Genomic DNA, 20,294 nt, shown 5'->3' with positions numbered 1-20,294 from the left:
GTCCCTGTGTAACTTGGCTATGGCCAAACTGTGTTGTCTTCCCATGGTGATGGGGGGGGGGGGAGTGAAGGGGTGCAGAGAAATCTGTTCCGAATTGTCTTAGAGAACTTGGTTTCAATCTTGATAGATAAAACTCAGTTCTCTAACATCACTTTTGATTCTTCTCACAAGCAAGAATCAACCATCGACAGGGCTGGCCTTATCATGAGGCAAACTGAGGCGGCCGCCTCAGGTGCAGACTATGGTGGGGGGGTGCCACTAGGACCCAGAGTGTAGAAAATTGTGTCTGCTGCTGGTGCATATGTAGGTAGCAGAGCAGTACCATGAGAGGAGTAGAACAGGGAGGCTACGTCTACACTGGCCCCTTTTCCGAAAGGGGCATGCTAATTTTAAACTTCAGAATAGGGAAATCCGCGGGGGATTTAAATATCCCCCGCGGGATTTAAATAAAGATGTCTGCCGCTTTTTTCCAGCTTGTAGATAAGCCGGAAAAAAGCGTCTAGACTGGCCCGATCCTCCGGAATAAAGCCCTATTCCGGAGGATCTCTTATTCCTACTTCAAAGGGCCAGTCTAGACGCTTTTTTCTGGCTTATCTACAAGCCGGAAAAAAGCGGCGGACATCTTTATTTAAATCCCGCGGTGGATATTTAAATCCCCCGCGGATTTCCCTATTCTGAAGTTTAAAATTAGCATGCCCCTTTCGGAAAAGGGGCCAGTGTAGACGTAGCCGAAGAAGGCAGAATTGAGACCTTTCAAAGTTCTGGCCCAAGCGAGGAAGCATGGGGGCATCATTTGAGCTCCCCACCTCAGGTGCCAAAATGTTGTGGACCAGCCCTGACAATCGAGTAACATACTTTAGCCATGGCCATGATTGAACACAGTAATCTGGGAGAGGCAGAGTGACACCAGTAGCGTCAGCTGGAGCAGAATGTGGCTGCTGGCTTTAGTGAGTGAGAGTTCAGGACGCACCTGATCCGATCCTTGTGTTTTGCCTTGGTTGCCAGTTCCTTACCCATTAGTTTGTGGGTGAGACTCTCAGGAGTAGAGTCCTTGCTCTTCCCCCTGCATCCAGAGCCACTACGGAGGCAGCACTACTACAGAAGGCATTGGCCGTTCTTACATCCCTCTGCGCCCCTGCCTGGCTGCATGAGAGTTTTGTCTTCAGTTCCTAATTGGGTTGTGCCTTTGCGTCTCTAAGCCATCATTCCTCTTATCAGTGCAAGGAGATCAAAGGCAGCGATGTTGGAGTTCATTGGAGTCTGAAGTGGCAGATAATCCCTACCTCTCATGCAGCCAGGCAGGGGCGCAGAGGGATGTAAGAACGGCCAATGCCTTCTGTAGTAGTGCTGCCTCCGTAGTGGCTCTGGATGCAGGGGGAAGAGTAAGGACTATACTCCTGAGAGTCTCACCCACAAACTAATGGGTAAGGAAGGATGAAGAGTGAGCAGGGAGGCTCCTCCTACCTGCCCTTGCACAGCTGGGAGCTCTTCCTGAGGGCAGTGTACCACACATCTTTCCTTCCTGGCGACTGAGCCCAAAGTGCTGTGAGATTAATTACCGGCCCTTTGCTGTGAAGAATATTGTCTCGGTCAGGTAGTTGATGGATTTGCTTTACTATAGCTACTTGGCTTCCTGATAGACCTTCAAAAGCCTTTAGGGCTGGGTTCTGGTCCCCCCTCTGCCCCCAAAGCACACCCCAGCAATGGGTTAGTGCTGCAGAAATTCTTGTCACCTTAGCCAGAATTCCTCCTGGCCTCACTCAGGAAGCGCATACCCACTGTAGCAGAAACTCCGGCACCCTTCACACCCAGCTAGTGTTGCAAAACTAACAATCCAGCTAAGGCATTGCTACAGAAACCACTTCTAATGAAACTCCACCGATGGCAAATATAGCCAGGGAATTTCCTTTTGCTTTGGTGTGCTCCAGTGTGAAAACTGCCCTTTGGATTGGATTACTTAGAATGAGGTTAGTGATAGAAATGTAGCCGTGTTATTAGTCTGGTGTTGCTGAAACAAAAAACAGGACTATGTAGCACTTTAAAGACTAACAAGACTAATAAACCATCTTGTTAGTCTTTAAAGTGCTACATAGTCCTGTTTTTTGTTTTAGAATGAAGTTGTTTGATGGGGGAAAAAGTGACTCTGTTTTTCTAAGAACCCACTGACATGAATTTGCTGCTAGAGTTTAAATATAAATTCATCATCCCTACTATTTTAGCTGTGCAGTACACAATTATATCTGTCTCTTGATTCATGTCACTGAAGTGCTGTGATCTGCTTCCGCGTAGTGACCCAGACACAACATAAACTAAAGCTAACAGAAAGCTTTCCATAGTAGATTTCCTACACTTAGGCTACGGCTACACTGTAGCCTTCTTGTGGAAAAGCTTATGCAAATGAAGCGTGGCGATATTTTTTTCAGGAAGAACGGCTCTTGCTCAAGATGGGGGCTTTGTGCAAAAAGGAGCTGTCTACACAGCTCCTTTTTGCACAAAAGCCTCTTGCGCAAAAAGTCTGCTCATTAATTATGCAAATGAAGCGTGGCGATATTCATTTGCATAAGCTTTTCTGCAAGAAGGCTACAGGGAGAGAAGGCTAGTTTCATTCATGGCACCTTCTCACAGAGAGCACTTTGTGCATAAATGATAACAAAATTTAAACTCCCTTTTGTTTAAAGTTAAGCCTCCCTTTAAAAATGAATTCTCGAATAATTACTGGTATTAATGCTGTAAGGTTGGTCTGCAGTAATTATTGTGGTGAGTATTTATGCTTCCTGTTTTCGGTCATTTTAGTGGACCCGGTCGCTGTCTCAGATGAGGAAGCAGCCACTGCTCTTCCTGAATCCTCAGAGACGCTCGCTGGAATGAGAATGCAGGTGGAGGAGCTGAGCAGCAAAGCTGCAACCCTGGCAACTCCAGCTTTGATGGCATCTTCCGTTAGGAGAACTGTTGTTCCCTCTGTGAGGCGGATTAACATGGCCGTCACCTACGGGTTGGACCGGCTGGAGTCGGAAGGTACACATGCTGTGAAGGCTAGCAGGCAGGCTGGTGTGGTATGAGGGGATGTGCATGGGTTAGGATGTGCTATTTGATTTTTCTTAACATTTGTAATTTTACTGGTGCGAATAAAGAGAAACAGGAACATGTGACCCCCTTTCACAGGGACACAGTGGACAGTTAACACTGTGCACCGTGCCCTGGGGCATAATTACTGATTTTTGATAGAACCACGTGCTGGAAATAGGTGAGGTGTGAAGGAGGAGGCACATTCCACAACATCCCTTTGGAAGTCCTTGCTATTGGTAATGGGCGCCAATGGCATAAAGCAGAGCTACTCAACTTTAGAAGCTCTGGGGGTCACAGTGATACTCACATGCCGAGGGCCACAACTTAAGTGTGATTGCATAGACCTACAAATATATATGCAGATATATGCAAATAGCTTCTTTCACGCTGACGGGCATGAATAAAAAAATGAAGGCAGGACTATACAACATGCAGGCCCCATTTAAGTCAGTTCTGCAGATATTAATAAAATACAATATTTACCTGATGTCCACCCAGATGACAGCACTTCTAATGAGCAATGACAGTCCAGGAATTTAACTCCTAAAACATGTATCAACAAAAGACTACTTTTTTGTTTTGGCTCCCAGCTGCGTGTTGAGCCCCGAGTAAACCCAAACTGCGCCGTGGGCCGCACACAAAGGGGTCGCAGGTGGCCCCGCACGCCCCGTGTTGAGTGGCCCTGGTATAAAGGCCCATTTTGATGCCTCTCTCCCACACAAGTAACACAATGGCCATAAAAATGTATTTAAAGCTATTTCCAAGCAATTGGAAACCCCTCCATATTGAAAGCCCGTGTCTGCCGCAAAGCGATACGGTTCACGCTCCGGAACAGACCATTGTTTGGGGGGGGGAGGGAGGTGGTTAAAGATCCATATTTGTGCAAGGAGCAAGTAGTTACATCTTGCAGAGCAAATGCTGCCCTGCGATGTCTAATTTGTAATGAAAGAGGTGACAGGGCTCAGACCATGTTTTTACTTTCATAACTGACGTAGCAAGGCCAGAGGTGTGGGGACTGAGAACTGCCAAGCCAACAAGTGCTGGCTTTCCCCCCTCACAGTCCCTAGCACTGCTGCCCTTCCTCTGGGTCTACCGTTTGTGATCACCGCCTGCATTGCTCACTCCTAACCCCTTCCCTGGCTCCCGTTCTCCCAGCCACTCCCGCTCCTCTGCTACTCTCCGTCCTCCCTTTTTGATTTCTTGATCTCTGCCTCGATCATCCTCTCAGGCCCACTAATAGGTGGGGTGGGGGGGGGGGCAGTAAAGGGGGCATTTGCTCTGGGGCCTGGTGTTTCAAAGAGGCCCAAAGCGCCTGGCCACTGCTACTCTGGCTGTGATGGCAGCCGGAGCCTTGGGCCCTTTTGAATTGCCCCTGGAGCATCGTCTCAGGTGCAAAAGGCTGATTGCCCTTGGCCCTGTCCCTTCCACCCAAGGTCCCACCCTTTCCAGGGGAGCTGGGCCCCTCCACACCTTGTCCCCATGGCCACGGTGGCTGTTGGCCCTGCTGCTGCCCTCACACGCTTGGCTCCCCTCTCCCACTCTTCGGACTGCCTCACACAACCCAGGCCTGCATCTCTCCTCCCCTTTGCTATCTCAGCGCCTGCTGTGCTGCCCAGTGAAACATTGTGACTGTACCATCGGGGTCCCTTCAGCTCTGATTAAGCCTCAGGACCTGAAACCTTCTCTTTGTGTCATTCCCAATCCAGGATCTTTCCTTGTTAATTGAAAGACTTGGCTGAAACCACCGAGCAGCCTGTTTTCCTTCATTCTAGTCTCCCACATCTCCCTCCTTTCATCTGCTTCAGCCCTTTTTCCTTCCCAGGTTCCCTGCTGTCAGGGTCCCCATGACCTCCTCCCCCAGACCCCAGATTTCAGTTACGTTTTTGTTTTCCCTCTTACCGATGGGAGGGGGCAAACGGGGCAGTTGGCTAGAGGCCCGGTGATTCAAAAGGACTTGGGTCTCCCAGCTGCTGCTGCCACTGTTACTGCAGCTATAGGAGTGGTTGGAGCCCTAAACCCTTTAAATCACTGCTAGAGTGCCGCGTGGCACGTGGTGGGGGGTGGCGTGGCACACTGCGGCCACGCTGCTTTTTTTTCGGAAGAAGATATGCAAATCGCGCTTGCATTTGCATATCCTCTTCCGGTTCTTTTTGCGGAAGAGGTTTTGTCGATATTTGGCCCCGTGTAGACGGGACCAAGTGTCGGAAAGAACCCCTCTTTCGCAAGACCCCGTATTCCTCATAAATCGAGGTTTACAGGGTTTTTTCCCCGACATTTGGCCCCATCTACACTGGGCCAAACATCAGCAAAACCTCTTTCACAAAAAGAATCGGAAGAAGATATGCAAATGTGAGTGCGACTTGCATATCTTCCGGGGAAAAAACCAGCAGTGTAGCCATAGCCTGAGTGTCTCTGAGGGCTGACTAACCCAGCCCTGCTGTTTCCACCCAAGGCCCTGCTCCTTCTGGGAGTGCAGAGCCGCTCCCTCACCTTTTCCAGAGGGGCATTGCTAGCACTTGGTGGCATATATTAACATGATATTTCCCATCAGATGCCAGCAATGCCCCTCTGCCATGAATATTGGCTAAACTGGACAGTCTCTGCCAAAGGATAAATGGACACAAATCAGACCTCAGGAATGGTAACATACATAAACCTGTAGGGCAGTGGTCCCCAACCTTTTGGGGCTGCTGGGTGCCCAGGGGCGGGACCACCCATGTGCCATGCGCCCAGGGGCAGGGCTGCCCATGTGCTGTGTGCCCAGGGGCAAAGCCGGCCCTGATCACTTGGTGGGTGCACGTAAATGCCCTGGTGGGCACCATGGCGCCCGTGGCCACCGCGTTGGGGACAACTGCTGTAGGAGAACACTTTAACCTCCCTGGACATTCAGTAATGGATTTTAAAGTAGCCCTCCTTCTGCAAGAGAACTTCAAAGCCAGATTACAAAGGGAGACAGCTGAAGAGGAATTCATTTGCAAATTCAACACTATCCATTTAGGTTTGAATAAGGATGTCAACTGGTTAACGTGTTACAAAAGCAATTTTCCCTCTTTGGATATTCACATCTCCACATCAAAGGCTGTGAATGAGCCACTTCCAGTCCGTCTTGATTAGCCTGATTCACACAAGCAACTTCTTCCTTGTATATACACCCCTGTTCTATAACTTCCACTCCAATTCATCTGATGAAGTGGGTTTTACCCATGAAAGCTTATACCCTAAGACATCTGTTAGTCTCTAAAATGACACAGGACTCCTCACTGTTTTTGTGTGCAGAGTGGCTGTCTATAGACAGAGAAGGCAAGTATTTCATCCCAGACTCCTACCTGTGCCCCCTGGAGCAGGGCAGTATGCAGGGTTATGCGCTACAGTGCAGGATGATAATGGAATACACCTGTATATTAGTGCATGCTGTTCTGTTTCACTTGTTTGTAATGTCTGTGTTCTTTAGTTGGTATTTTTCAGGTCTAACAAAGTGTACATTTAAAAACAATGAGGAGTCCTGTGGCACCGTAGAGACTACCAAAAATTTATAGCATCATGAGCTTTTGCAGGTAAAACCATTTAATCTCATGAGCTGGCGTGAAAATAACAGAAACCAAGAGAGATATACCAGTAAACCCCCCCCCCCCCCAAAACCTGTCAATTTTAGGACAAGTGCTAATGAGGCTTTGTCAGTGAAAACTACACTCGTGCCATGTATGATGTTTTAAATTTAGTCTGATTTAATTCTCCATTTGCTTAAAATTTCTGTTTAAACCCCCCCACCTCCATCCCAGCCTTCCTTAACCCCTCTTCAAACCCCTTTTATTTTACACGCTGGTAATTCAAATGGCTGAGCCTTCTTTAAATTTCCCCCCAAATAATTGGTCTCTGAGCTGTGACTAAGCACAAGACATTTCTCCCCATAAGATCATTTAATTTGAGAGAGAAGAGTATAAATTAACAAAAAACAGAGGCTCAGACCTGGCTATCATGGACTAAAATCTGTTCCCTCACAGCCCTGCAAGCTCATTGTACGTTTAAATGAGGTTCCAGGGACGTAAATAGGAAGGGAATTTGGCCCAGTGTGGCTAACTAGTGCCACTGAGCTATTTAGAAGTCAGAGAAAATTGGCAAGATCCAAATGACTTAAATCAAAACAGACAAATGGATTCATTATTAAAAGGCTGTAGTTATGGATTTTTCATTGCTTCCTATTTATTAATGCTACTTAGAAGTGGGAACTGCAGTCTTTTTGGTACATGCTTAGCCTCTGGATCCTCTGGACCCTTTTCAGCATTTATCAGCAGATGGCAATACCTCTCAGATTTTTCTGCTCTCTTGCTGTATCACGTTTCAAGATCTTGCAATTGAAAATGAGAACAATGGTTTAATAGAATGTTGCATCAGAACAAAAGTTTGTATTTTTCCCCAAACCAGAGTATTGTTTTTTTTTTTTAAATTCCTTATTTCAATATCTCTGCCAGGGGTAAACCCAACCATGCTTCATTTTTCTTAGTAAGCTGTGCAGAATTTGAGGGAATGCCCAGTGTTCAGTTACTTAAGAACATAAGAACGGCCATACTGGATCAGACCAATCATCCATTCAGCCTAGCATCCTGTCTCCCGACAGTAGCCAATGCCAGGTGCTTTAGAGGGAATGAACAGAGGGCAATCATTGAGTGATCCATTCTCTTCATCTACTCTCAGCTGCTGCCATTCAGAGGCTTAGGAAGACCCTGAGCATAGGGTTGAAACCATTGATGGACCTGTCCTTTGTGAACTTACCTAATTCTTTTTTGAACCCAATTACACCTTTGGTTGTCACAACATCCTCTGACAAGGAGTTCCTCAGGTTGGCCATGCATTGTGTGAAGAAATATTTCCTTTGTTTGTTTTAAAACAGCTGCCTATTAATTTAATTGAGTGATCCTTGGTTCTTGCATTCATGTGAAGGCATAACTAATACTTCCTTATTCATTTCTCCACAGCATTGATGATTTTACAGACCTATATCACCTCTCCCTTTGGTCATCTCTTTTCCAAGCTGAAAAGTCCCACCCTTTTAAATCTCTCCTCAAATGGATACTATTCCATAGCAATGTTCCCTCTAATATTTTCCATCCATGTGTGCATTTTTCCCCATCTGTTTGCAGAATAAATTTTTCTATGTGCACCCAGGCATGTGCAAATGTGCACCACCAGTAGAAACAAAAAACCTAGCTGTAGGCACCACTTACAGGGACCATTGGTCTATATCCTGAATCATTTTACATTTATTTGTACCTTTTCCAATTATAAAATATCTTTTTTGAGGTGGCGAAACCAGAACTGCACACAGTATTCAAGGTGTGAGTGTACCATGGATTTCTGTAATGGCATTATAATACTTTCTGCCTTATTATGTATCCATTTCTTAATAGTTCCTAATGTTATGTTAACCTTTTTGACCACTTCTGCACATTGAACAGAGGTTTTCAAAAAACTGTTCACAATGACTCCAAGAACTTTCTTGAGAGTGGTAACAGTTAATTTTGACGCCAACATTTTGTATGTACAGTCGGGATTGTGTTTTCCACTGTGCATTACTTTGTATTTATTATCATTGAATTTCATCAGTCATTTTCTTGCACAATCATCCAGTTTTGTGAGATCCCTTTGTAATTGTTCACAGTCCGCTTTGGACTTACATACAATTATTCAAGATAGTTATTTTGCAAACTTTGCCACCTCACCATTTACCCCTTTTTCCAGACCATTTATGAATGTTGGACAGCACTGGTTCAAGTATAGTGTCCTTGGAGGACACTGCTTTTTGCCTCTCAGTTCTGAAAATAGATAATTTATTCCTGTCTCTTGTTTCCTGACTTTTAATGAGTTACTGATTCATGAGAGGACTTACCCTCTTATCCCATGGCAGCTTACTTTGCTTATGGGCCTTTGGTGAGTGATCTTGTCAAAGGCTTTCTGAAAGTCAGAATAAACTTTAACTCCTGGATCACCCTTACTCACATATTTATTGATCCCCTTAGAAAATTCTAATAGATTCGTGAGGTGTAACTTCCCTTTACAAAAGCTGCATTGACTCGTTCCCAACAAATCCTGTTTATGTACATGTCTGATAATTCTGTTCTTTATTATAGTTTCAATCAATAAGGCTTACCAGCCTGTAAATGCAAGGTTTGCCTCTGGAGCCTTTTTAAAAAATTGGCATCCTGTTAGCTATCCTCCAGATATCTGGTACAAAAGCCGATTTTGATAATCGGTTACATGCCACAGTGACTTATTACTGTTTAATTTACTAATTTATTCCACAACCTCCTCTACTGACACCTCAATCTGGGAGAGCTACTCAAATTCTTCACCTAAGAAGAATGGCACTGACATGGGAATCTCCCTCACAATCACTGAGGTGAAGACAGATGCAAAGAATTCATGTAGCTTCTCTGGAATGGCCTTGTGTCTCTAGTGCTCCTTTAGCATCTTGATCATTCAGTGGCCCCACTGCTAGTTTGCTTCCTGCTTCTGATGTACTTATTCTTTTTTGGCCTGCCTAATTATACATTTGCACTTGACTTGCCAGAGTTTATGCTCCTTTTTGTTTTCCTCAATAAGCTGTGACTTCCAATTTTAAAAGGATCTACTTTGTTATTCCTGTATATTTTGTATCCTGGTATCACCATATCCAATTGATTATCCTCATTCCATCAAGTTTCTGTGATGCCTATTATATTAATATCTTCATTTAATACCAGGCATTGAAATTTACCCATCTTACGTCTACGTTGCACATCAATTTTGAAATAAGCTATTCTGGAATAGTTATTCCAAAATAGCTTATTTTGAAATAGCACGTCTACACTGCAGGGAAGCCTCAAAATTAGTCCGATGCAGGCTTCCCTAATGTGGATGTGCTACCTTGATTTTGAGCCCCAGGAGGCACTGGGGAGGAATAACTTAGAATGGCCCCTGTAAGTGGAGTGTCTACACATGCCTTATTTCAAAATAGCTATTTTGGAACAGGTGTTATTCTTCATAGAATAAGGTTTACAGATTTCGGAATATGTCGCTTGTTATTTTGAGATTATTTTGAAATAACGGAATGGCTGTATAAACGCTTGCATAGTTATTTTGGAATAATGGCCGTTATTCCGAAACAACTTTGCTGTGTAGACATACCCTTAGGGTGTGTCTAAACGACACCCCTCTGCCGACAGAGGGATGTAGATTAGGCACATTGCTATTGCAAATGAAGCAGGGATTTAAATACCCCACGCTTCATTTTAATAGAAATGGCTGCCGCTTTTTGCCAACACGGCACTTTGCCAGCAAAAAGCAGCAGTCTAGGCAGAGATCAGTCGACAAGGAAAGCCTTTTCCAACCGATCCCTTATGCCTCGTGCAATGAGGTTTACAGAATCGGTCAGAAAAGGCTTTCCTTTTTGATCGATCCCCATCTAGACTGCCGCTTTTTGCCGGCAAAGTGCCACATCGGCCAAAAGCGGCAGCCATTTCTATTCAAATGAAGCACAGGATATTTAAATCCCCACTTCATTTTCAATAGCGATGTGCCTAATCTACATCCTTCTGTCGGCCCAGGGGTGTAGTTTAGACACACCCTTAGGATGCGTCTACACTGGCAAGTTCTTCCGCAAAAGCAGCTGCTTTTGTGGAAAAACTTACCAGCTGTCTACACTGGCCGCTTTGAATATGCGCAAGAACACTGATGATCTAATGTAAGATTGTCAGTGTTCTTCTGCAAATACAATGACACTCCCATTCGGGAAAAAGCCCTCTTGCGCAAATGCTTTTGCACAAGAGGGCCAGTGTAGACAACTGAGAACCGTTTTGCGCAAAAAAGCCCCGATGGCGAAAATGGCGATCGGGGCTTTCTTGCGCAAAACCGCGTCTAGATTGGCACGGACGCTTTTCCGCAAAAAGTGCTTTTGTGCAAAAGCGTCTGTGCCAATCTAGACGCTCTTTTCCACAAATGCTTTTAACGGAAAAACTTTTCCATTAAAAGCATTTGTGGAAGATCATGCCAGTCTAGACGTAGCCCTAGTGTTTAGATTTCTAGCATTTGTATACTACTGCTTATGAAATTTGTCACTTTTTAGCTCTCTGGTATTATGTGATATAGTGATAGAAATGTAGCCGTGTTAGTCTGGTGTAGCTGAAACAAAATACAGGACTATGTAGCACTTTAAAGACTGACAAGATGGCTCATCTTGTTAGTCTTTAAAGTGCTACATAGTCCTGTATTTTGTATTGTGATGTGATTCAATGGGACTTTTTCATGTGACTGTTTCTCTTTAGTGTATGCCTGTATTTTATCAACTTCTATCCTCTTCTCTTGACTAGGACATAGACAATCCTTATTAATAGAGCCTCTGCTATAAGATGTCTCTGTGCGAACTGTGTGCTCCTCCTTATCTGTTGGCTTTCGCCTTAGCCCTTAGTTTTAAAACTCTTCTACAACATTTTTAATTTAACATGCCAGCAATCTGGTTCTGTTTCAGTTTTGTGGAATCTGTCTTTCCTGTATAAGAACCTCCTTTCCTAAATTGTTCCCCCAGTTCCTTCTAAACCTTTCCTCCTTACATATCAGAACGTTACCAAGGAGATTCTGGACTTGGGTCTCTGAGCTTGCAGCCTAAATTTGGCCTTCAGGATCTCTCTCCTGCCTTTCCCTATGTCATTAGTACCTACCTGTACCATGATCATCAGCTCCTTCCCAGAATTGCACATAAGCCTGTCTAGATATCTCAAAAGATCTGGAAGATGATCTAGCAATTAAAGATTGGCCTTTTCTAGGTGAACCTCTAGCACAAAGTGTTTAAAATGTTAGTACCTGGCTCTTAACTGAGCTATTCGTTGTTAACACCTCAGTCTATCCATCTCATCTGTAACAGACATATTAAATATTCATCTGAAGAAGTGGGTTGTATCCACGAAAGCTCTTGATACCATCTACATGTTTTGTTAGTCTTTAAGGTGTTGCTAGACTATTCGTTATTTTTCAAACTCTTCTTTGAGTGCTCCATTAGCACCTTCACACTTGACTTGCTCTTTCTGTTTTCCTCAGTTGGATTTGACTTCCAGTTTTTAGAGGAAACTTCTACTCAGGGTGGCTATCCAAGACTAAGGATACATCTAGGCTACGTCTACACTGGCATGATTTTCCGGAAATGCTTTTAACGGAAAAGTTTTCCGTTAAAAGCATTTTCGGAAAAGCACATCTAGATTGGCAGGATGCTTTTCCGGAAAAGCACTTTTTGTGGAAAAGCGTCCGTGGCCAATCGAGATGCGCTTTTCCGCAAAAAAGCCCCGATTGCCATTTTCACGATCGGGGCTTTTTTGCGGAAAACAGTACTATGCTACCTACACTGGCCCTTTTGGGCAAAAGTCTTTCGGAAAAAGATTTTTGCCCGAACAGGAGCAGCATAGTTTTTCCGGAAAAGCACTGATGATTTTACATGAGATCGTCAGTGCTTTTCCGGAAATTCAAGTGGCCAGTGTAGACAGCTGGCAAGTTCTTCCGCAAAAGCAGGTCTAGACACAGCCCTAGATTGCAGAGCTTTTCTGGAATCCTGGAAAAGCTCTGCCGCATCCAACGAATGCGTCTGCTTTTTAAAAAAAAATTGGAAAAGCAGATGCGTTTTTTTGACATCCCTGTAAACCTCATTCTACGAGGAAGAAGGGATGATCTGAAAGAGGCTTTTCTCCTGACATTTGGCACAGTGTAGAAGGCCAAATGTGAGAAAAGCTTCTTTTGGAAGAAAAGTGGAAAAAGATACACAAATTGTGGTTTGCAATTTGCGTATCTTTTTCCGACTTTTCTTTGTAGTCTAGACACAGTCTCAGAGGGTCAATTCTAGCAGGCTGACCTTGTTAACTTGCCAATCACAGTATTGCCAATCTCTTATCAAGAGATAAAAATCAGTGTGCTAGGAGAAGGAAGAGGTCCTCCTATGAACCTCGAAGGCCCATGGGTACTTGGTTTACATGGGGAAATAGGGATCCCAACACAGATTGCTTTACATTGGCACTTCAGGTGATGAAGACCACAATCTCATTGGCACGTGCAGCTTTAACTCTGTATCAGTATCAGAACTGTCCGCACTCCTTTCCTCTTAGGAGAGGAAAAGCAAGATACCTTGGTCTAATATATTACAAAATGACATCCCAGAGTTGACTGGGCCAATTCACACTTCCTTTTACTAAGACTGAGTGTTAAGACCTCTGGGGTGATGAGTCTTCATTTTAGACATGTCCTATTTTCAGAAGGGAAAAATTAAACTTTTTATTCTCTCCCTGTTACAAAGAGCTAATTCCTTACAGCAGTAAAGAATAGTCATTTCATTGTTTGTTTGTTTTTTATTTATTTTTTAAATAGCTTCTTCCCGGTCATATTTTTTTTAACAAGTCCAACTGTCTCATTGGATTTAGCTCATATGATCCAGCTGTCTGTTCTTGTTCTGTTTCCACTTTTGCCTAGTCTATTTTCCTGTCTGAGAGCTGGTGTTTTGACATCCAGCCTCAGTCATGGGGAGCAGGTAGGACAGCATCTTGTCACTCTTCTGTTACCGCATCATTTACCTACTTCGGTGACTTATTGATTTCCTGTTCTCACCTGTTCCTGCATCTCAGAGGTTGTTTCCTCCACCTCCGGGAAACATTTCTCATGTCCCTTCCCCCTTCCTTTTCATTTACTCTGTGCAGAAAGGGTGACATTTTGGGAGAACAGGGGGGAAGGATGAAGGGCAGCAGGCATGTGTACCAGAATGTTGCTTGCTTTTCTTCCTGGTCCCCTATCAGGGAGCGAGTGGAAACGACACAGATTTTATGAATTACTCCTCTGCGCCATCCCCTCACCAGCCAGGAGTGAGAGGCATTCACATAAGCTGTGCACTTTCCCCTCGCTCCCTGATAGTCAGGGGAACAGGAAGAAAAGCAAGCAGCATCTGGGTATGCTATGCTCCCCCACTCCCAGCAACTATGCCCCCCCACTCCCCGCTCTCCCAAAATGGCGCCCTTGCTGTGCAATAGTAAAAAGGCGCTCTCTCTTTCTTTGCAGAGTGTCCCGCACATTCCCAGATCTCTCTTTTGGCTCAGCCAAAAGCTTGGTCTAGGCGTGCGGGGGGATTTAACGTTCTGTTAGCGTCTTTTCTATAAACTCTTCCACCTTGAATGGCCCCTTGAAATATATTCTAACTACTTATCTTAAACAATCTGTTCCTCTTCCTCTTTGTATTGAGCTGCGACACTCTCAATACACTGGCACTGCCCAAACCTGAAGAAGAGCTTTGTGTAAACTAGAAAGCTTGTCTCTCTCAAACAAAAGCTGGGGCAATTGAAGTTGTTACCTTCACACACTGTCTCTCCTTGGCCCTGCTCCAGATGCAAGCAGCTTGGATAACGCTGCTGGAAATGCAGCTCAATGACAAGGTGGTGAGGTAATATTCGCTTATTGGACCAGCTGCTGTTGGCGGGAGAGAGAGAGAAACTTTTGAGCTTACACAGCTCTTCCTGAGATTACATTTCAGATCATAATACAAAGCAAACCCCTGCTTTCCTGAATAATTTGTGTCGCTCTCATGTTGTGGCAGCTGTTTCAAAAGATCTTTATTGCATCAGGTCTCTTCTGACTGGAAATGAGCAAGAATCAAAACACACTGCTGCCTGCATCCGTTCAGACTTTTGGGATGTGGGTTGGGATTAGAATCCAAGTATCTACTTTCAGTATATCTGTATTGTTGATCTCTAAGGGTATGTCTGCACTAGCCCCCTAGTTCTATCTAGGGAGGCTAATGAGGGCTACCGAAATTGCAAATGAAGCACAGGATTTAAATATCCCGTACCTCATTAACATGTTCCCGACCAGTGGCCATTTTAGAAATTGACTAGCCCGAAGTAACTGCCCGCGTCTACACGTGGCAGTGAAACGGGATTCCGAATTAAAGCCCTAAATCGAATTAGCTTCTTATTCCTCCTGGAATGAGGTTTAACAGCTAATTCGATTTAAGGCTTTAATTTGGAATCCCGTTTCACTGCCACATGTAGACGCAGGCAGTTACTTCAGGCTAGTCAATTTCTAAAATGGCAACCGGCCGGGAACATGTTAATGAAATACAGGATATTTAAATCCCACACTTCATTTGCAATTTCAGTCGCCCTCATTAGCCTCCCTAGATCGAACTAGGGGACTAGTGTAGACATACCCTAAGGGTGCATCTAGCCAGCGTCAACCTGACACTTGAAATAAGACACCCAATTTGTGCTAGGCAGATTGCGTAACTTATTTCAAGTCTATTTCGAAATAGGCTATTTTGAAATATGGCGCTGCCTACACAGCGCCAGATTTCAAAATGACATGCTATTTTGAGCCATCCCTTAACCCTCATGCAACAAGGTTTACAGGGATGGTGAAATAGCGTGCTCGTTATTTCGAAAAATATTTCAAAATAACAGGCGCATTACTAAGAGGTGGGGTAGCTATTTCGGGATGCCAAGGTATCCCGAAATATCTCTGCTGTGTAGACAAACCGTTAGAGCCCTCTGCTGGAGAGTTATGTCTAGGTTCATCCTTTATATAGTCATGAACTTTAAAATTCTGTGTCGGGGCAGAGAACCTTTTTTGGGTTGGGAGGCCCCTGACGCACAGAAAAATCAGTCACGGGCCACATACAAGTGAGAAAGAAAAACACCCAAACCCCTAACTGATGTGGCCTAGGGATGTGAATGACTAGTCGACTATCCGATAAGCAAATGCTTATCAGATAGTCGACAGGCTAATCGACTAGTTGCTTCACCCCTTCCCCCCCCCGCTGCCTCTATCAAAGAGGCAGCAAGGTGGGGGGAAGAGGACGTGGTACTTCAAAGCGGCAGCGCCGCGTGGAGCCTGGGCTCAGCTGGGGACTCCCCCGCTGACCCTGGGCTTCATGGGGTGCAGCTGCTCTGAAATGCCATGAGGAGCCTGACACCAGGCTCTCCGCGGAGTTTCAAAGTAGCAGTGCCACATGGAGCTCGGGGTCAGCGGGGGAGTCACCTGCTGACCCCGGGCTCCACACGGTGCTTTCACCATTGAAGTGTAGCAAACTCCTGGAGCTGTTGCTACACTTCAAAGGTGGAGGCGCCCTATTGACTAGGTGAATGCAAAACGCTTCAACTATTCGATTAGTCAGTGACTCGAGATTTAACATCCCTAATGTGATCCTCGACTGACAAGGAGAAAGACACTTCCCACATGCCACTTGCACACCAGAGCCTTGGGGGGGCCCAGATTTTGTGTGCTCCAGCCTTGCAGTGGGGCGGTGCAGAGGCTGGCATGCCAGTGCAGACTCATGGGGGGGGGGAAGCCTTGAGCCTCGCAGGCCAGATCCAGGTTCCCCACACTGGTCTATACTATATGAATTGAAGTTTGTTCTTGGTAAACACAGTCTGAAGACTTCCTAAAACTCATCAGCTGATTTTTTCCCCCCTTTATTTGATTCTAGAAGTTGCTTAAAGTTGAACTCTAGAGTGGTGTATCTTGAAGGTTAAACTCCCCCATAGATGAACTTTCTTCTGTAGAAAAGCCTTGTGCTCTAGCAACTCCTGTTTATATTGTAACAAATCCTGGTAGCGAATCCTCTATCTCCAGGAGCTTCTGAGTTCTTTTCCACAGTCGCCTAATCCCCCTTGCTTTATACCAATCAGAAGTTTAGGGTTGGAAGAGATCTCAGGAGGTCATCTAGTTCAACCCCCTTCTCAGTCATATGAGGTTTGTTGACATTGTGTCTCTGAGGACATTTAAAATAATGACCACATAATTTTGTCCCAAATCACTGACCTGCACTCTATTTTCCATTTTATGCTGTTGCTCACTATTATGAGCTGGAAGCTGTGAGGTGCTGAAAGGTACCTGAGAAAATGCTGTGCTCACCAGCAGCCATAGTCCTTTCCAGCTCTGGGCCTTAAGGCCTTGCCTATGCTTACTGGGAGATCAGCACTGTGGGGATCAGTCCCCCAAGGATCGATGCAGGGGTCTAGTAAAAAACTGCTAAATTGACCGCAGATTGTGCTTTCGTCTACTCTGGTACTCCACTGGATCGAGAAATGTAAGGGGAGTTGACTGGAGAATTTCTCCCCCGCAGTGGAGATGCCACGATAACTTGATCTTGATAAGTGGAGTCCAGCTACGCTATTCACAAAGGCTATGTCCAGACTGCAGGCTTCTTTCAGAAGAAGCTTTACTAGAAGAGATCTTCCGGAAAAAACTTCTGAAAGAGAGTGTCTACACTGCAAAAGCGCAACGAAAAAGGGATCTGCTTTTTCGAAAGATAGCGTCCATTCAGATGCGCTTTTGCAGTGTAGACACTCTATCTCACACTTCAGCTGTGATTACTATGGATGGAGTGGCCATAGCCCCTGTGTATTCCCAGCACTGTACCTGTGATGCTTCTTTTGGTTGTCTGGCACAAACACAACTGAGATTTTTTTATCTATATGTGGTGGCTATTGCACTAATGGTTGACTGCAGAGCTGCGTCCTTTGCATGTACCACAGAAAATTATTTAGGAAGGAGAGGAGAAGTGCTCACACCTTTTTCTGTGCTACATAATGGTGTGAGCTGTTGGGTACCGTTGTAATCTTTAAGTTATCTTTAAGTTGTGTTGTGAACTGTACCATAAAGCCTTCTTGCCACTTGGAATAGAAAAGTGCCTCTGAAAGTTACCGCAAGCAGCTGATAATTAAAATTTATTGCGGTTGGTAATGAAACCGGGGATCCTTGGTGCTCAGACAAATGTTTTGATGCTCAAACCTCTCCACGTCCAGACATTCTTCCATCACTGATTCTAATCTCAAATTTTGAAAACGTTCTAGAAGCTGGGTGCTTAAAAGTCCACTGGGCCATGAGCCATGATGTATCACATCCTCCTGCTCTCAACACTCCTGAGTCGCTGTTCCAACTAGGAATTCTCAACAGCCAATTGATCTCCATAGTGTTTTTCCTGTCTATTTTAAACCTTCTTCTAAAAATAAACACACTTTTAGCATCAACTCCTTCTGTTCTTCCCTGAGCCAGGCACCTCCTGAAAGGCAGAACTTCTACTGACATTGGAGAAAGGAAGAGATTTTATTTTCCCAGCGTGATATAAATGCACACAAGGGCAGTTTCTGTCCTCCGCCACGTATGCATTGCTTCTCTTTATTTCAGAGGAGGCTGGGAATGCAGACTCGGATTGTAAATGCCTTAGAGGTAGAGATCATCTTTGTATTACGTATGTGTACAGTGACAAGGCAAATGGGGTGGGAGGGGATCCTTGATTGGGGCTCGTAGATGCCACCACAATGCAAATAATAACAAACCAATGAATTGAGAGGCAGGATTTGACTCAGAGTGTAAAAACATAGCACTGACTTTGAAATCTAGTGTATAAATGGCATGAACATATAGCAGTCAAGGGTAGATATAAGCAAAAATGTAGTCTGGGCATCTCTCTTAGCAAGAAAGAGGTTATATATGACTCCCATTACTATAATACCTAGGTACCCCACAGTCTCTAATGCATTTATCCTCACAACACGCCAGTGAGGCAGGACTAGTATCCTCTGTTAGAAACAGGGAACTGAGATACACAGAGGCAAAATAACTTGGCCAGGGTCACACATGTCATTTGTGGTGGAGCAGGGACTTGAACCCCTATCTCTGAAGAGCTAAGCTAGTGTCCTAACCATTGGGAAATCCTTCCCTTCAGAGCTAATTCTTCTGTGTTGCAGGCAGAATCTGAACAAATCTGGGGCCAGAGTCACTGCTTTTACATATATCCGTGCACAATAAAATTCATCATGAGCCACTGCCATACAGGCAAATCCGGTATCCTCCGTTAGCCTGTGTGACGGATTGATCATTGTGGCTTCCATCCTCGGCACATGATTTTTGTTTCTTTTCTTTTGCTGTCAGAGCCCTGGGCTGACCAATGATGTACATAAGCGCAGGGAAGCATCATTCTGTGAAGGCTGTCATGGCGGGGTTCACTCATGGGACTATTCTCCGGTTACTCTGTGTGGCATTTGCCCCTGAATGCAGGAGCATTAGGGCTGCTGTGTGGATTGTCTGTCTGTCGGTCTCCTCCTGCTTCCTTTTGCCTTCTTCCATCCCAGCGTTTGTGAAATGTGCGAGTTTGCAGGAAGCGCTTCCTCATAGTGACTGGCAGAGGGCGCCCTTCACTACTCTCACTGGTGCTGATGGTTTCACTAAGGAACAGGAGGAGATTTTGACTGCCTTTCAGACTGTGAAATTGTGGGAGAGGGTAGAGAAAGAGGGTGTGGCGTTCAAGCGCCATCTGTCCAATGGGGATTTTTACCAGAAGGATTGTATCTCCTGGGTCTTTGTGGTGAGACCACAATGTGGTGGTCACCACTTTGTAGCCAGACCCCTCTTTGTAAGAGGTCTAAACCAAGGTTTTCAGAAGTGACTTGTGATTCCGGCCACTTTGGATGCCTTACCAGGGTGTGATTTTTCAGAAGTGTTGGGTTACGTGCCCTTTTGAAAGATGTCTCAGGTTATACTCCCAAACATCACTAGTCTGTGTGAAAAATCTTGGCCCTAAATCTTGACCCCTGACCCATAACTTGTCTCCTACTGCCCACCTCTCCCCACCCTCCTTCAGAGCTGGGGGGAGTTATGCTAACGTTCAAGTTTCTGCTGGGTTCCAACCCCCCTTCTGTGTTTTATCATTAAAGCTTAGATATCCAAAGCTGCTACCTTCTTTATGGCAGCGTTTCTCACAGCAAAAAACAAAACACCGACATGAATTTGTCTCACAGCAAAAAACAAAACACCGACATGAATTTGTCTTTGCAACTCTCTTGCAACTATTCTAGTGACCCACCAGGGATAAGTTCCAGCTCTGAGACTGAGTGTTTTCATGTGAGCTCATTCAATATGGCAGCCAAAGGTCTTGTCGTTGATTTGAAAAGACAAGAAAAGCAGGAGGACAACCCCCTGGGGGATGGAATACTCCTATCAAAGGTAAAGAGAATTGAAAGGGCTGGTGGTGCCTCTGAAGTTTTATTCAGTAGTCTGCATAGCATCATTGGTCTTCGGAATGAGCTTTACGCTAAACCCAAATAGCATCTCACTTGCATAAAATTCTGGAATTGAATAAACCTCACCAAAGTGAAATTGTCTCATCTGAAGATCTGAAAAAGCCATGTAGCTTTTTAAAGCAAATCCCTGATGATCACAATCTTTGGATCACA

At 44.9% G+C, this 20,294-nt stretch overlaps 1 protein-coding gene across 3 annotated transcripts in view; it reads left to right on the top strand.

The window, feature by feature from the left end:
• Positions 1-20,294, top strand: part of ARMH4 (armadillo like helical domain containing 4) — a 152,321-nt gene that overhangs the window by 62,180 nt on the left and 69,847 nt on the right. For all 3 annotated transcript variants that reach the window (XM_075926317.2, XM_089778318.1, XM_075926314.2), the window contains exon 4: positions 2,794-3,015. In XM_075926317.2, coding sequence (XP_075782432.2) covers positions 2,794-3,015 — 222 coding nt within the window. The remainder of the gene's footprint in view (positions 1-2,793; positions 3,016-20,294) is intronic.

Source organism: Pelodiscus sinensis, chromosome 5, assembly GCF_052426305.1.
Source record: "Pelodiscus sinensis isolate ZL-2025 chromosome 5, ASM5242630v1, whole genome shotgun sequence".
Taxonomy (NCBI): Eukaryota; Metazoa; Chordata; order Testudines; family Trionychidae; genus Pelodiscus; species Pelodiscus sinensis.
This window is presented reverse-complemented; position numbering and strand designations above follow the sequence as displayed.